Source organism: Erithacus rubecula (genome assembly GCF_903797595.1).
Source record: "Erithacus rubecula genome assembly, chromosome: 4".
Classification (NCBI taxonomy): domain Eukaryota; kingdom Metazoa; phylum Chordata; class Aves; order Passeriformes; family Muscicapidae; genus Erithacus; species Erithacus rubecula.
Window position 1 is genome coordinate 32,571,471 of NC_136686.1, and position 18,564 is coordinate 32,590,034.

The 18,564-nt window shown below is 44.8% G+C and overlaps 1 protein-coding gene across 1 annotated transcript in view; it reads right to left on the reverse strand.

Annotated features, from left to right (window-relative positions):
* CACNA1I (calcium voltage-gated channel subunit alpha1 I) overlaps window positions 1–18,564 on the reverse strand; it is an 84,163-nt gene that overhangs the window by 43,250 nt on the left and 22,349 nt on the right. The window contains exons 4-7 of the mRNA XM_079303515.1: window positions 9,631–9,790; window positions 7,246–7,561; window positions 6,524–6,616; window positions 489–798 (exon numbers count right to left, since the gene is read on the reverse strand). Of these exons, the coding sequence (XP_079159641.1) occupies window positions 489–798; window positions 6,524–6,616; window positions 7,246–7,561; window positions 9,631–9,790 (879 nt within the window). The remainder of the gene's footprint in view (window positions 1–488; window positions 799–6,523; window positions 6,617–7,245; window positions 7,562–9,630; window positions 9,791–18,564) is intronic.

Below are 18,564 nucleotides of genomic sequence, written 5' to 3' on the forward strand. Positions count from 1 at the left end.
TGCTCCAGCCAGGGGGAGGAGCCAAGCCAGAGATTTGGAACACCAAGGCAGCCTTTTTCCACTGGATTCCAGAGGAAAACCAGACCTTTCCACATCATCACTGGACCTTTTGAGGAAAACTGCACCCTTCTACAGGAGCACTGCTTCAGCTGAACCACATCTGCCACTGCAGGAGGACTGCAGCCACCATTTAATGGGACTGCTACCAACACCCTGACTGACAAGGTGTCAGGTTGTATTCTGAATCTGTCAGTGGTTATTTGGGGGGGTGTTGCTCTTTGTAATACTGTATTTCTATTTTCATTTTCCTAGTAAAGAACCGTTATTCCTAATTCCCCTATCTTCGCCTGAGATCCCCTTAATTTCAAAATAATAATAATTTGGAGAGAGGGAGGTTTCCATTCTCCATTTCAAAGAGAGGCACCTGCCTTTCAAACCAGCACACGCAGTCACAGTCACATTTCCAGCCGCACCCACGCCATCCTTACTGTGGCGCGCGCGGCTTTTCCTGCCGGGGCCGGGCTGGGCATCGCCGGGCTGCTGCGCGTGGCCGTGGCGCCAGCTCTGCACGCTGCTGTAGAGCCCCAGCGTGCGGCGCTTGGCCTTGCGCAGGATGTGGCAGACGTACTGGAAGATCTCCTCGTAGCAGTCCCCCGGCTCCATGTAGCTGGCCACGGTGCTGGAGGACAGGTAGCGCGCCCTCTGCTCCTGCATCAGCTGGTGCTCCCTCTGCTTGGTCTCCGAGAACTGCGTGGCGATCACCACCAGGCACAGGTTGATCATGAAGAAGGAGCCCACCTAGCAGCGAAGGAAAAAAAGGGACCAAGGTCAGCATGAAAAAGGACATGTGGGAGCGGGAATGGTAGAGGAGAGAGGAGAGGGAAAGTGGCTGGAGGCAGATAGAGGAGTGGGAATCAGTCTGCATATGGAGAAGAGGGTTCAGAGAAAGCCAGGAGTGCGTGAGCTTGGTTTTGAGAGCTCACTCAACATAATTTCCATGCAGAATTTAAAGCTGTGCATTGAAATTCAGGAAATAGGTCCAACTTTTGGAAGGATTTGGGACCCTCTGCAAAACACAAGTTACGTACAAAGGGTTTGATGAAAACTGGACTTTTTATTTCCTTCTTCTTCATATTAAATACAAGATAGAAGACAGAGAACCAGTTTGGTTGATTTCTCCTCTGTTTATTAATTTACCACTGGAAAAACCATGCACTGCCATTTATAGTCTTCACCTCTTGAAAGAAATGTCAGTATTCTCAGATCATTTTAATGACATACCAGTATACTTGAGGCATATTATTGATTTCTACCATTTGCACCTTAACTCTCCATACAGGGAGATGGGACTTTCCTGAAATGAGTGAGTTTTTGAAATAAAGAAGGGTTTTAGAAAGTCAAACAACTTTTAGAAAGACACTGAGTAGTCTGGTAGAGCCATGCTTCCTTGCTTATTTTTTATTCTTCTGATACAAGACATATCATATTAGCTCTTCTTTAACTTGTCCTCTGGCCTGCTGTGGCTTCTCATTTCAAACACAAAAACTCTGAAAAACACACTCCCAATTTCTTAGAAAGAGCAAACAAATGCCCAGGTTTTCCCTGCTCTCCATACAGAAGCCCAAATGTCTACCAGGCTTAATTTACAACTTGCATGTTTCCTTTAAACCTCAGTTTTTCTATTTATAAAATGGAGCAAGGATTTGTTTATGCTGAGAATTGTGGAGGCAAAATAAATGCACTCTGTGTTACATATCATGAAATTAGAGATTAATTTCTACTAGGAGATCTATCCATAGATAGATAGATAGAGGATAAATCCTGGGCTTCAATGAGATGAAAATTTCACATATATAAAGCCTGGTAACTACATTCAAAATAATTTTCAAAAACTATGGCACCTTAATTGGTGCCTACTCCCTGTAGAGCTGTGGCAATAGGGCATGGATAAAAATGGCAGAGCCTAAACTCTGGACAAGGACTATGCATCTGCAGTGCTCTGAAACACATCCTGTGGGGCAGCCCCTGGGAGAAGATGAAGCACCAGCTCAAGATTTCTGCTTCCCCTGGAGCTGTGAGCATCCTTGCTAAGGGGCATCCTGGCACCATGCAGGACCCAGCCTTCCCTCACTGTCTCTCCCTGGCAAGCAAACAGCTCTGACAGAGAGCAGGATTCAGTCCTGCCTTTGTCTTCTCATGTCTCCTGCCCTGTAATCCTTTCCAGCAAAAGGGACAGAGCAGGCAAAGATGGTGATAACCTGACCCCAGTGTTTGTGAATGGAAAAAGGGTTTATTTCAGCAAGTACTTCAGAGCTTGTTTTACCTGTCCAAGCAGCCTTTGCCTCAGTTCATAGCCCCCTGACCAGCTTGCCCTTCTGGATGACCTTTTCTCTTGTACACAGGTGCCCTTTGTCTGAAGGGGAGGTGTCCCTGCTAGCATCTCAATAACCCTTTGAAACATGAAGCTCTTTCCAACTAGATTCAACATAAGGACAATAAAGTATCTTAAAATAAAGGGTTTTTTCTCCCCCTCCTCCTCTCAGCAATCTTCAAAGCTGTTCTAATTCTGTTTCCCTTCATCACTGAACCCTTCTCTTCTCTCTCCTTCCCCCATATTTCAGCCTATTTTTCCTTCAGCTTCTGCATGCGACCTTGAAAATTAAGATAATGCCTTGCTCAGATTCCTTTGCCTTCACCCAACATTCTCCCTAGTCTGTGATGTCTTGCATGTTTTATTTTAACTGATGAGTGTATTTCTGGGAATCCAAATTCTTCTCCAATGCACTCTCCTCAGCAGCATGATGGTGACCCAGGCTTTCCCTTTTGGTTGTGTCCCTCAGCTGCTCTGAGTGAGGCAGGGCAGGGAGAGAGACCCTAGCTGTGTGAGCATTTCTGGAGCACTTCTTGTGACACTGCCCCTTACTCTGCAACTTCCCACAACTCCCAAACAATGAGCAATTAGGGCTTGCAACACCTTCTCTCTAGGCCACAAGGGGAAGAGCTGAGGGCTGAGATGCCCTCAGCAGGACCACATTGTGGGCCTAGAGCTTAATCTGGAGTTGGGTTCAGGTTTACATCACTGAGCACTGTCCTCACAGGCACCGTTTGCTGCCATCTCCCACCACATGAACAAAAGAGGGGGGAGTGAGAGGACTGGATATGGCACCTACTCCCCAGTCCTTATCCTTTTAGCTAGAAACATCAAACACAAGGCAAATGAGCTTGGCTAATCCTTAAAACCACAGGCAAGTCCATAAACTCTCAGGCTCTGTTGAGCTTGGCACTGCCTCCCAGCTAGGAGAAGGACAGGAAGGGTCCCAGAAGGCTCCTAACCGAGTGATTCATCTCAGCTCGTTGAGCAGAGATGGAAACTATCGGACATGGAGTCAAAGCACTGGAGAAGCAGATGGAGACCCTTAATTCTGAGTCCCAACACAGGGTCCCATTCAGCCCTGAGACTGAGCTGTGCTTTGATAAAGCAGATCCTGCCCTCTTTCAGCCCAAGGCTCAATCTCTGCAATATCTAACAAACATCTCTGCAATATCTAACAAAACCTGACTAGTGCTGCAGATCCTGGCTTATCAATTACTTTTACTGCTTAGCCTGGATATCCAGCTTGCCTTCTAAGGCCCACACATGTAAGCACAGAGCACTTCAAGGAGCCTCTGTGAGCTGCAATGCCAGTCTAAGAGTTCAGAAGAGCTTGCTCAAATCCAGGAGCCATGGTAATGGCCAAGTAGCTGGAGAGGTGTCAAAGAGACAGTTGGACCTCAAGCAGGGAAACTCAAGGGAATCACTGACCCAAGAGCAGGGAACAGTCTTTCCTTCATATGACATCTGTGATCTGTGGTCAAGAGGGAACCATTTTTAAATCTCCAGAATACATAAAATACTTTCCCCAAGTTGTTCTACAAGGCCACACAAGTCCCACACTCAGTCAGCACCCTTCCCCTCAGAGAAGCACATCTATGGAGGATTTCTAGCTGTGATGGGAGTATATCCAGGTGGTGGAGCCTTCTTCCTACCATATGAGCAGTGGCAGGTAATGCCTTTATGTAGGTGTTTGCCGATGTCATTGTAGGAAGAAGTCATGGATGAAAGCACAACTCTGGAGAGAAGCTGCAGAGATCCAGCCCCAGAAGAGTAAATCTGATCCAGGGCTTGAATGTGTGCAGAAAAGTAAAGAGTCAGGGCTTAAAGTACAACTGTCAGAACAATGCTGCTTAGAAAGCCAGGCCTTCCAACTATGGAGAAAAAGGGAAGGATAAAGGCTGAAAGAGGGATCTTAAAGAGGGATCATTATTTCTATATGATTCTATAAAATTCAGACAGAAAATGCAGCTAAATGACAGCAAGTTTGCACTGTGGTGTTGCTATGTGCTGCAAAAGATGCATCACATGCCAAGAAGGTAGCAGAAAGGCTAAACACTTCATTGGCCTAACTCCACCAAAGGTAAAGAAAATGTTCCACCCAGCATATGACTCCTTTGCTCTCAGCAGTCCCCAAAGTAACCTGAGATTCATGTTCTCTGTGTTTGACAGAAATAAACCTATATGGCTTCTGCAAATGAGGAGGGAGTGTCTAGAAATGTCAATGACACTTTGCAGTAACATCTCAGGTGGAGTGTTTAATTGAGGGTTTTCGGTGCCTGCAGATTCAGAGACAAATTTTGAATCACTGTGAATCCACATGATGTGAGCCAGCACTAGAAGAAGCATACTTAGAAACCAAAAATACGCTGACAGGGTTTATGTAGTTTGAAATGTGGGGGGAAGGGCAGTTCCTGGAACTGGCCTACAAAAGATGGGGGATGTGTGTCCCGGTGGTTAAACACTGACCCTGCACAGTTCTTTCTGGTTCTAGGAGAGACTGGGGCTGTGGGACAAGGAGTAAAGTCTGTGTATAACTGCATATTCTATGAATTGGGGTATCTTGACCATGCTGCTCCAAGTCAAAATGCAGGTGGGCACTAAATATCTATTGCATTGTGGGGTACAGGAACACAATTAATGAGAAATTACTATTTTCTGAACTCACAAAAAGCAGCGGATGTTCAGTTCACCCTTGAGAACAGAGCCTGTGGAAACTCCCCTCATCACCCCATCCTGGGCAATCACATCTCTGCACTGTCTCTTTGAGACTCTCCAGCATCAAAGTAAAAGCAACATTCCCTAAGGTATATTTCACCTCTGCTTCAGTCCACAGGGAAGTACATCACATTTCTGTTTTTCTCTCCTTGTCTTTCTCTTGTGAGAACAGAAGGCCATAAGGCAGAGTGAAATCAAGGATATAGTAAAATGTTTGCAAGTTGTCTGACCTGAACGGGCCAATAGATTTTTTTTGGGGGGGCCACTCTCCATATGTACAGGCTGCAAAATTTCTCACAGAAATGGATTAAAGTCTGCTTTATCTCAAGTCATTGCATGCCAACTTGAATGTAAACTAGATCCTGTACTAGGCCAGTCTGGTGGTGTTACTGGGTGAATGCTTCTAGAGACCCTATTTCTTGAAGGGCATGGCCCCATAGGACAAGTGTTGATGAAGATCAGAGTCCTGGCCAGGTCCATTCATCAGGCCATCCAAATGCATGTAGGCCCTGGAAATACACACTGAGGTCCTCACTCAGTGATCTGAAATTAAATTGCTTCTACCAGGTACAGATTTTATACTTCACACAATTCATCCTATGTCTTTCCATTTCACTCTTGACTTTGGTACCTCAGGTGAGCAAATGTGGAAGAGCTTTCATAAAAAACAAAATCCTTCCTTGTTACAGAAACAGGATATTCCCTCCAAGAAAATGCACCTATGCAAGGGAATGGGGAGGCAATGGCGCCATGATTCTCAGCTCACATCCCAAGTACTGATAATGAATATTCTTGCAGAAAACCAACCTTCAGACTTCATTTGTATAAATCCACAGGGCTTATAAACTGCTTATTAAGTTCTCATTGCTGACACAGTTCTCTCTTTCCATCCTATCATCCACAAGGGATCTCACACAGCCAGTTTATTTTGGACTGCTGACACTTTTGGAGCAGGAGCTCCTTTTCGTTCATGGTGAGGAAGTAATTCAGCATGACAGACCCTGAATCTAACAAAATGTGAATCTGAGAGACTGAACCTGATAAACCCAGGTGCTGACAAAAGCTCCTCTCTCAACATGGCTCAAAAATTACTCAAGAGTTTAAAATGTATAGAGACCAAGGAGAAGAGCAGAGAAAGAATTGGCTTTTAAGCCAATTGGTTTGGGGAATTTACTTTGCAAGAAGGTCTGCCAGTGAGAAAATTATTTTACACTGGGCAGGTATAACTTTAAGAAACAATCTTAAGTATATTTTTGAGTGAAAGCTAATAACTTGGCTGGCATGTGATCCTGCCTCAGACTCTTGGTGCAAATCAACTAGCTGTATTTCTGAGATTCCTAGAAGTTTGCTTCCCAAGTATCTATGTTGATTTAAGACCTGATTTTTGTTGATTTTTAGCTTGCACTGCTGACATTCATCAAACCTTATACTTACGATTATCAACAAGATAAAGTAGATAAAATTGTAGAAGGAATGGGCATCCATCACATAGTACATGATCTCCACCCACCCTTCCAGTGTGATCACCTGAAAAACAAACAGGAGAAACAGAAGGGGTATTCCAGAGTTGACTCCTCAGTTATAACAAGCAGATACTGGCAGGACAGTTGCAACCCAAGAAAGGTGAGAAACAAAAATTCATTTCAACATAGCCAAATTTCCATTTTGGGAAATCAGCATGGTACTGCTTGGTGACACTGGCACACTGTCAAAGCCTGTGAGATCATTCTAGTCCACAGCAGGAATATTTCATTAAAATAGTTCATTTCCCTGGATCACAGCGGGGGAAAACCCGCAGCAGGTTGCTGTGCCCCTTGGACTGGACACCACGTACAGCCGGAGAAAAACAAAAAAGGCAGGGATTTTAGCTCCCATCTGCAACATGTGCTGGGAATTAAAAAAATTTTAAAAAAAGGATTCATTTACTATAGTTGTCTGGGCTGGAGAGGAAACTGGTACAAGTCAGCCTGAAGAGTGGAGCCTACTTCAGCAAGCCTGTTCATGTGTGTGCTGTCTCCCTTACCGAGGAGTTACACAGCCCTTTACTTTGCATCTCTGTCACACCCGTCAGAAACTACCACTGGAGCCCAGACAGACTGAGTCTGAAAAGCAGCAAAATAAGCTTGAGCCTTGTAAGGAGACCAGCTCAGACTTACCTGAAATATCACAATCCAGGCATACCCAATGTTGTCAAAGTTGATGGCACCCTTGTGCGGGTTGGCGTTGCCGGTGCGGCACACGTTGTAGTACTGGTTCCAGTTCACACACATGCCACTGATGTTGAACTCCTGACGGACAGAGTTGTAGTAATAATAATCATCCTTGTCCAAGCAGCACTCGTGGCCTCGCTCCTTCAGCGGGGGTATTTCGTGACAGCCCATAATTCCATTGTCCCCTGACAGCGAGCAGATAAAGGGCATCTCATCGTCTTCCTCTGGTTGGTAATAAGGGGGCAGGACAATGTCACCTTGGCTGCAAAAGAACCCACAGTCAAATTTCCTGTGACAAACAATTTCCTATCTATCAGTGATACTGGTGGAGCTGGGGAGGGGATTTCCATATTTATTTCCTCAGGAGTAGGGGAGGAATGACAGGGCTCCTGAAAATCAGCAAAATTTCAGGATGAATTCCCAGTTTTCAGAGCTTTTCCTGCCATCAGATCACCCCAAGTCAAATTACACACTCTGCTTGCATGGAGATTAAAAAAAAAGCTGGAATGCAGAGATTTGCAGTCTGATCACTCTCCCCATTAACATCAAAATCAGATGCAATGGCATTAAGGAAGTTCATCAGGCTTTACTGTAATATGTTCTTATATGTAACTGCTGATGGACATGTTTTATAACATTTGGTAGTGAACCTTCTGCGCTTCTAAAAAAAAATCCAGTTCATGCATAATTAACGTTGCACATATAAGCCTTAAAATTCGGAAATGGAAAGATAAAATTGACTTAACCTTAACTTTGACTCCTCCTTGACAGCTGGCATTATGGGTGCAATGTTCTATGACAAGTTCATGTCTTTTTTCCAAATAATGCAAGCACCTTTCAAATGCATGAATAATTAAAATCATCTATGCTTGCCTAGCTGGAGATGAGCTAATATCAGAAAAGTGAAAGGTGGAGATAAAAAAATGGATTAAACTTTATATAGTGTATTCATTGCAGGGCTACAATGCACAACTACCACATTGTGTAAATGCAGACTTTTTCACTAAGTGTCATTGGAAGAGGACAGGTGTTGATGAACAAGAAAAAGACAGTCTCTGATTGTTAACTAAGCAGGACCAAACTACAAAGGTTGTTGTAACTCATCCTCATTGTTGGTGCATGGGCACCTTCAGAACTGATTTCCCTAGTAACAGTCAGCCAAATATTTTCTAATATCTGTCATTGCAAAGGCTGTGGCCCCAATTCACTTCTCAGTTACATCAACTCTGCATGGATGTAATTACACTCATTAAAGAAGTGCTACTCCTGATTTACATAAAGGACAATCATCCTAAATATTAGTTTTTCCCCAAGGAATAAATAAACAGGAATGCCTGCTTTAAGCACTCCTACTCTGCAACTCCACTGCTGTTCTGAATATTGTATTTTCACACATTTTTTTTTCCAATTTGAGATGTTCTAAAGATTCAGAACTGTTTAATCAGTTTAAACTGATCTACAGCTCTAGTTTCCTTTAAGCAGTCTACACTGATAGCACGCTTGGGATTAGCATACGGTTTTAAGAAAACATTTTAAAGCCTGAGATCTACTAAAGCCAGAAAGTCAACAGGAGCTGTGCCCTGAAACTGGGTAATCGGAGAATTCATGGCAGGCAGGAGCTTTTCCATCCCACTACCTGTGGGAGGAGTAAAGCTGTGCTCTGCAGATTTGCCCTGACCCCCCAAATAAACCTCAGATAAATCTCAGATATTTGTAATTGACCCCTGGGTGGATTCAAGCTGTCTTTGCCAGAACTGCTCCCATGTTTCCACATAAGATTTTTGTCCCATTCAAACATTCATTATCTGTTTTCAGTTGCTCTCACTTCTACTACCCTCAAGTTTTCTAGTAATTTCTCAGTGTCCCTCCAAAGGTAATGCACTATTGTCAAAAACAGTGACCCCAGCTCCATTTTGGAGGTGTCAAAGATGTCCCTGATGCATCAGGCAGCACTGTGGCTTTCTGTAAGACTCCTGTGAGAGTTGTTTTCCAAAGAAGGAGCAGGTTCAGGAGAAAGACAGCATGTTTCAGAGTTTCAGTTTTTTCTGGGTGTAGGAGCACCATCCTGTATTAGTGAGCACTGCTGGAGTGGGTAGCCAAGCTAACCTCTGCCTTGACCAAACCCAAATAAGCTGTCTGCTGTGCAGACAGAAGAAAACCAGCTGTCTTTGCCCACCCTCCCTTTCCACTGCAAGATGTGACCAATATCCACTCACTATCACCCCACCCTTGGAGTAAGTGATACAGAGAGCCTGACAGAAGACACAAGCAGGCAGAGGAAAGGAGAAACACCCAGGGAAGAAAGGAAGGAGATGTCTCCCAGTCACTCACACTGTGAAGTTCTCCTCCATGAAGCAGCGGTTGCGGAGCAGCCCAGCCCAGAGCTGCACCCCAATGATGCCGAAGATGAAGAAGACAAAGAAGCAGAGAAGAAGGACGTTCCCCAGCATGGGCAAGGTGTCCAGGAGCAGGTTCACAAGGATGCGCATGCCTGCAGGGGGAGAAGAGAACCAGAAGGAGCAAGTGTGGGACACAGGGATAGAGAAAGGGAGAGAGGAAGGGAAGGAGAAGAACAGGAAAGAAGTTTACAAGATAAGCATGGAAAAAGAAAAAAGCTCCATGAAAATAAAAGCAGGGTGTCAGAAATTAACCACGATCCAAACTAGGCTAGATGTGTGGTTACTGCCCTTTCTTGTCCTAACTACTACTGACAGGCAGCCAGCAGAGCTGCTGTGATCTCTTAACCTTAGGCCTCCATCTGTGCAGAGAAGAAAAGAGAATGAGAATTTTGGTGCCATCAGCTATCTGACTGACATCCCTCCCTCCCCTTCCCCTACAAAAAGACAACAGAGTGACAACTGTCCCAAAGGGGCACACGTCAGCTCCATTATCCCATGGCTCAGACTGAAAGTCATCCCAGTACAGCAACTGCATCCTGCAGCCTGGGAGACCTGCATGGACAAACCAAGGCCAACTTGCCAGTGGGATGAACCTTTCCAGAACATATAAACTAGCATAGATAATTGGGTTTTTTTCAGTGACTGTATCATCAAGAGACAGTCATGAAAATCACAATTTCCTCCCCTGACTAGTCCTCATGCCCCAATGGGGCTGGAGCACACAAGTAGCAGGCACAGCCCAAAATGCTTCCAGCACAGAATTTCTGTCCAGTCTAAGTGTTTTTAAAAAAAAATTTTTTTTTTACTCTCTAATTATCTAATGAATTATTCCTGTGGTTTTATTTTCCCCTTGGCTCTTTAGCTCACAGCCACAAGTAGGGGTAAACATAGTCTCGTTTTTCCATGGAGCTAATGGCTTTCCCTCTGCTCTCCAGGGATGGGGAAAGTCTAGAAATTTTTCTGAGTATCACAGTACTGCCTTTATCCCCATGCACACTTCATGAGGTTGTCTCTCCTTGTCTCCATGGAGGTCCCCCCAAGGTACCCAGAGAGTTCCTTCACTGAAGATGTTCCATGTAGGCCAGCAAATAATTAGCTAATTAGGTATTTATAACCAATTCATTATTTCAGATGGCAGTGGAAGAAGGAGGGAAAGATAAGATTAGGATTCTCTGACAGCCCTTTGAGGCACAAGATAATCCCCCTTGTGTACCCAGCACCAAGTAATTACCACATGATACTGTACATTATGCTCCATGTCTATTCCCCAGAGTGCTCGCCCCACAGAGAGGGGAGGGAAGTGGCACCTGTGGTGGAACAGACAGGCATGGAATTCACAAACACTGAAGGAAGAGGGAGAAGTGGGCCTGCTGTGGAACTGCAGACTGCTTTAGATTAATAGAGAATGCTTTGGAGACAGGACTGGTGTTTACAGGTATGTGATGTGTAGGAAGGAGATGTTTATTGTGCCTACATGGGATCAAGAAGGATAAGGGATGGTGGCACTAGCTCTAAGACCAGGCTGTGGAGCAGTAGCTAAGCCCTGCTGCCTGTTTGTCCAGCTGTGTCACCAGTCACCACATGAGAAAGCTTCTAGATGAGTACATCAGTCTAGAACTTGGCAGTGCAGGGACACAGCTCCAGCCACTCACTGGGGATTGCAGCTGTGCCATGAGTCACTGACACCTCTCAGCACACCAAGTCCAACAGCACAGCCACTGTCACCTGCTGGGCCCTGGAGAAATGCTCTGAACAGCACTGGGACTCAAGACTGTGCACCCTCACTGTAGTGCTGCGTGTTCCCAGAATTAATGTTGTGCCACAGAACGAGCTCAGTAGCTCCCATAAACTGTCCTGGTTAGTACATTAGGGAGAGTCAAGTGACACAGCAAGCTGTGCCAGTAATGCTGCAAGAGGAGGTGATGTTTTTCAGATCAATTGATACTAGCTCCATTTCAGAGCTGGGAAATGGGAGAGTTGAGGCTGCCCTTACTTTGAAATGCAGAACAGACAAAACAGACATTCCCACCAGAGTTTTACAGACAACATGCTTGTTGGGTCAGAATTTGCAAAAATTGATTCTGTCTATGTTCCAAGAGAAAGCAAGTGATGTGCAAAACTTGTCTGTCTTTTTCTTGGAAGCATCCTGCCTGCCCATACGTTCTCCATCCTGACTGTCAGGGGGATTACTGATGGTACAAGATTATGCTCTCCACAGCTCCAAGATCACAGCTACTGCCCTCATGTTAGGCCCTCTGGGGTACCTGGAGCCATGACCCAAGAACTGTCAGGTGGCCCCACTACTTGGCATATTTTCCACATCACAAAGAATTTTAGCATTAATGGGTTCTAAGTCCAAATGAAATCCATTTTGTTATTGGTGTTTTTTGGTTTTTTTTAATTTCATAGTTAGACAGATTCATCTTTCTCTTCCCATTGATGTTGACTGTGGATATGAGATTGGCTCTTCAAAAGAAGTAATGCTGAATTTACACCCATCCACATACTCAAACATGCAGTTGCAATTGCAGGAGAAAGAGAGAGAGAAAGGCTGAATGCCTCAGGACAACAGGTGATGGTTTACTGTAGAAGCTGGTGGCCAGAATAATGATGTCTCTAAAACAACTGCCCAAAAATGGAAATAGGAAATGCAGCTTTGGGAGTATTCTGTTTTGGGGAACTGGGATGCCTCTCTTTTCCAAAGGGCCTTCACTGGATGAGCTGCAATCTTAAATGCATCTTGAATGACAAATTCTGAAAGGTGCTGGAAAGCCAGTTCTTCATCAAAATCCTTCTGCTGCCTCTACCTGCTGCTCTGCCATTCTTCTTTTGCTCTGCCTACAACTCCTCTCTGCCTCTGTGCTGCCCCTCAGCTTACCTGCACACTTTCCTGGCCCCCCTCCCCACTGCTGCCTTTCCCCACATCCCCATTTGTCCTTTACCATTGGCAGAGCAGAAGCCATGCTGGCTCACAGTAAGGAGGGGATATGAAAGGGACAGTGACCTTTTCTGAAGCATCCTTTGTGAAAAAGGAAACGCTGCTCAAGAAGAGAAAGGAAGAGAGGCTGGGCAGTCTGGAGGAAAAGCAAGGAGGGAGAGCATTGATGAAACAACATTCAGCAACCAAACAGCCTTCCAGGGCATCAAATATGAAAAGGTTTTGCTCTTCAAGGGAAATAAAAGCTAGAAACATTAAATATTCATGAGTGCCAGGTGCAGGCTCGGAAAAGTCTTTTCTCCACTCACTCTGACCAGGAGACCAGGGGAAGGGAGGCGGTGGAATGGCCTTGTCTGTGGGCACCCAAGGAAGGAAACAATGCTCACATAATGGCTCCCTGCTGCTCACCCATGACCCTGAGCACAGAGTAGAGAAGGGTGCTCGGTGGTACCTCGAAGCAGGGCTGCTTGTGGTGAGATATCCCCCAGGAGCAAAGCCACAGCTGAGTGCACCACTCAAACACAGCAGGAGATGGGGGAAGGGGTGAGAAGCCCTGTTCTTTCTGGTGTCTTGTCTCTCACTCACCTCTGAGGCTTTCAATCCACCCCAGCTACAGCATGAGAGACAAAGCCAATGCACGTGAAGTCTAAAGCAGACAGAGGTTTGAGGCAATCATTCCCTTGCTGGGGGTAAAGCAGATGGAAGAGAATATAATTCTCAGCACCCATCTCACTTGCATCATGGACCAAGCTACCAATTGTCATTTTTTAACTGGAACAAAAACAAATCTCCTTCCCATCAGCACTTGTGACTTGCTGGCAGGACATTTTGCAGAATGCAGAACCTGAAGTGTCATTATGTCCCTCAGCCAGGCTGCTTGTCCAAGCGTGCCTTCTTTCCTTCCTCCCCTGCCCCAGGACACATGGCAATCCATCCAGCTAGCATGAGGTTGGCAAGCTTTTCCTGTGCATGCTCCTGTATGGAAATTTTCAGAACTGAGGAACCATTCCAGCAGATAGATTGTGCAGAAATTACACAGAGAGAGACAGGCACCTTTTTTTTTCTTTTTTTTTTTTTAATTTGCAGCCAACCCCTGTAATTAAAATAATCTCAGTTTGTGTGCACAGTGCAAGCTGGTGCTCCAACTTGTGACTGTCCTCACAGATCTACTGACCTGAGGCTTAGCTGTCATTTCACACATTGCTTTCATAAACATCAGCTCAAATTTGGGCCAAGCTACTACCAAGAGATACCAACCAGCTATGGGTCCAAGAGCAAACACGCTGCCAAGCTGACTGACACTATAACCACAGCTTCCCTCACCACACAGACCTTTTCTCTTTGATGCATTCCTCTTAATGAGGCCTCTTCTGCAGACAACATGTGCAAGCTGAAGGAGTTCAGCTGGAAGAGCCCTGTGCAGCTCCAGATGCTTTGTCCTCAAGCTGCAAAGCCAGCCTCACATTGCAAACCATCACCGCCTGCTTTGCACCAAGGCAAGAGAGAGCATGTCTGGATGGATGGCCAGACCCAAATTAAATTAACTCTGTGGAAAGACAGTCCACCAGTACTGAGAGACCTTAAGCCAGTTCTCCTGCTAAGGAAAAACTGCCCTAGACACACTGGCCTCATTCAGAGAAAAGCAAAGCCTTCCCATCAATCTCTTTGTCAGGTTCTGGGTGCTTTTACAGGATACATTTAGAGCTGGGGGTTTAGCACCTGCAGATGGTCAGCATGATCCACAGCTCAGGAGCATGGGTCAGCTACTCACCAAATCCCCACTCTTGCCTTACTGAAAAGCAAAGCCTTTTAACATCCCTGACTGGTTCAGACACCTCATCCTACACAGCCTGTTGATAACAAACCTCAAATTATCTGTCACTCCCCAGTGTAACCACAGAAAATATCAAAACATGGCATTTCCAGCACTTCTAAAACTTCAGCCAGTACAGAGAGCTCTTGTTCATTTTCTCAATAGCATGGGTGTACCAAACCTCATCTGCATATGACTTCCCTTAGAATTCCCTCAGCTTTAAACATTAAGTGTTCCTAGTCCTTACCTTCAAGGTGCTTCTCAGCTTAAGCCTGAGATAGCCAAAAGAGAGACTAACACTCCAGAAAGAAACTTGTTGTCCAGAGCTTCACCTTGCTGGAACAACAGAGCTTTCCAGAGTAGGTTTAGAGTACACTCATATAAGAGGGGAAAAAAAAAATCCCCCCCAAAAAAACCAAAAAACCTCTCTTTAAGCTTGCTCCAAAGCTCTAGAAACAATTCCCTTGGGATCCAGATACTAACACAGGCCTCACCTCTTTTCAGTCAGAGAGCAAGACAGACCAGGTCAGATCATGAGCATGAAAAAGAAAAGTAAGAAGGGAGAAAAAATGCATCACTTGAAACACTTCCCAACAGACATTCAGCTGAAACAACCATCGAAGAGACAGTACAAGTGAAGCCAGGGATAAGCTGCTGTTCCTTGGAGGACAGGAGGAGCAAATAAACACACAGGCACTGCAGAGCCACAGTGCTCAGCAGGCTGCCAAAGGGGCTCAGGTGGTGCTGCCAGGTGATGTGAAGAAGCAAGCTCAGAAGTGAAGCCTCCTAATTGCAGACCTGATCCCACAGCTGCAGTGACTTCAAGAAAGAGAGCAAATTCCAGAGCATTTACCTTGACACCTAAATTCTGACATTTCTGGAAAAAGAACAGCCACAGTCCAAGCTTTTCTGTCATCCTAAAAGAAGGAGGCACCCAAGCTCTGCAGCAGGCTGCACCTTAGGATGGATGCTGTAAATCCAGCTAGGGTTCACAGATAATGACAGAAAACTCCTCCTCCACAAGCAGTCACATTGAGTGCGTGCCACCATAGCATGGTTGGTAGCCACATAATCCGTGACATGGGCAGAAATGGATGCAGGCAAAGGTCCCAGTCAGTAGCCTCCTCCTTCACTGTCATGCCATTATCCCCTAGCAAGCTTTGGACTGTTAAGCAACCTTGTCTTGAAAAATGATGACAGGTGTCAGATTATTTCTTAGAGAGGTGTCTCTCTGGGGGATTTCTGTCATTCTGTTCTCTTTTGTAATACTGAACATCTAATAAGCAACACCTACTACCACCTGCTACAGTAGTTCATTCATTGATCATCTCAATTTTTTCCCCATTTATCACTGCAGTGATGACTGCATTCACTTTTGGTGAAGAGTCTATTAAAAACAGACAGTGCCAGCTTGTCTTTCAGATTTGCAGGAGCCTCCCAACACCAGAGACAAAGGTCAACTCCAGTGCTGTGGCTGCGAGCCACTTGCCTCCATTCTATAAGTGTCCTTAAGTTATTTACACATCTCTAGTGCTAAGTGGGACAGAATAATGCAGAATATTATGTAAAACAATATTAATGCAACTTCTGGGTAAGATTTAACAGGGCTAATTTCCTCTTGCTGTCACTAGCATGAATCATGTTTCTTTCTACTGCAGGCAGTGACATGACATTACGTGAAATGAGTGCGAGCAGGAGAATCGGTCCCAAAATACACAAAGATAGAGAAATTTAAGGCTATGATTGTAAATTGCCCTGCCCACACACACAAAGTTTAATTTGCATTAGTGTAATATGACAGTATCATTCACCCCATAATACACTGTCATTATTGCTCACATTTCCATGGTATCCATTGCCTGATAGGGCCCATGGGACAGATTTTGCAAAACAGCTCAGCTCCCATTTAGGCAGCAAAATACATGGCTGGGCTTTCGTGAGCACTGTGTACACTGGAGGCTGAGCTTGTTTGAACAGGCAGCAGAATTGTCACAATGGGAGCTGTGAGGTATTAAGCATTTTTTAAAATTCTTGCTCTGCTGGTTCCCCTACAGGAGAAGGGAGAAATAAAGATTCCATCAAAGGTCTTTCTACGACTGGTTTCTGTGATGTTTTGGGTTGTTTTTTTCCAGGCTTGCTTTACTTTCAGTAACACAAATTCTGAAGTGCTGTTACAGACTCTAGTGATTTTTATCATCAATCTTGGGATGCAAGGCAGAAACCTTCAGGTGTGAAATCTTGCTATGACTTGAAAATCTGAGATTACAGCCAAACAAAAAGAACAGAGAGAGAAGTTTTTACTCCCCACTGCTATGGGTGTAAAAAAAAGATATGACTCACAGGTCTAAAGGTCTGAAAGCCACAGGAAAAATAAATAATCTGTGATTGTTTTTCCTTTTTCAAATCTCATGGCTTTAAAGCCATCTGAGAAACCTATAGGTGAACAGTTTGTGACTTTTGAATACTTGCTAATTTTGGTGAAATTTAGTGGACTCGTTCAGAGAAGCAAATACTATTTTCTCACATGATGTGCGAGCATAAAAGTAGAAACTAAGCAATGCATCATACAAAACAAAGCATTTCCAGGTCTCTCCTGCATTCAGTGTTTGCCAGCTCCTTGCCATGCTGCTACATTAACAAAGGAATATAATTTTCATATGTTTTGGGGTTTTTCTCCAAAATTTACTTTGATTACCCAGTTAAACACCTGGCAATACACTGCACGCTTGGAATCCACATGAAAAACAGCACTGATATCAGACAAGTAAATAAAATTGGAGCCTATCTTCAATGACTGAAGACTTAAATTAAGTACAGGAAAAGATTGCTTACTGTGAGTTGTGAGGCACTGGAACATCCAGAAAAATTGTGGATGCCTCATCCTTGGATGTGTTCAAGGCCAGGCTGAATGTGGATCTGCTCTAGTGGAAGGTTCCCTGCCCACAGCAGTGGGGTTGGAACGAGAGGAGCTTTAAGGTCCCTTCCAACCCAGACCATTCTAGGCTTCTCTGAAGGCTTCCTCCAGCACTGCAAAATGGGTCTGGTTACAGACCAGTTGGTTTGTTAAAAAGCTTCAGAGAAGCACTGATTTGCAAACCCATCCAGCCTGAGTCAATAGATCTTCTTTAGACTATCCTTGCCTTTGTGTCAGTTTTCATTTCCTCCCTGCCACTTCTCTGCATTACCCTACACACAGAGGTGCATCAGTCCTTTGTGTGCTGTCCTGGCAAGCCCTACCACTCACCTCCTGTGCATTTCTCTTTCCAGCTCCCCTTCTTTTCTGTTCTCATCTCTGTTGATCTGCATTCTGCTCTGCTCTCCTTCACATGGTTTCCCTTTATTCTGAGCATGCCCATCTAATTTAGGGCTTGACTGAATTGATACAGAGCTGCACATACAGGACAGTTCAGCTCTGAGTACAGTTCCATCTCTGATCTGTCCCCCTCTTGAAGGAAAAGCATCCTTTAATGGCATGCTCCAGGCATAAATCACATTGCTCGATTCAGCGCTTTGCTCCATTTGGTTGGGAAGGGAGAACATAGACTGAATTTGACCCAACTGGTCAAGTCCATTTTGGCTTTTCTCCATCCTTGCCTGCCCACCTGTCTGGGACAGAGCCTACAGAAAGTGAGAGCTTCACCTTTAAATACATTTCAGTCACACAGCCTGATCAGGGAATGAACAGGGCTTAGTGACCTCTTAACTTTTCTGTATGGGTGTTGCAAGAGAACACCACTCCTGTGTCCTTACTAACCTGCTCAGGCTGTGTGTGGATAAACCTGTGTGCATACACATTTGCACATGGTTGAGAGTGTGGTTTGTTTGTCACTGAGGTGTGATAATAAGTATTTACAGAGCACCTCGTACAAAGAACTGCGAGTTGGGAAAGTTCAAACATTTGAAAAAATCAACACTATCTGAGTTTCAGCTATTGCTTCACAAATAAAGCTGAGAGGGGGAAAAAAATGTACTTCCAGAAGAGTCATTAGGAAGAGTACATTTTTGAAAGGGAATCAGTGTTGGAAGAGAAGAAGCAAGTCCTTTTGCAAAAACACTGAGGCATCTGAAGCAAAGACCCCACAGGGGGCCCTTAGAAGAGGAATTTCATAATCCGT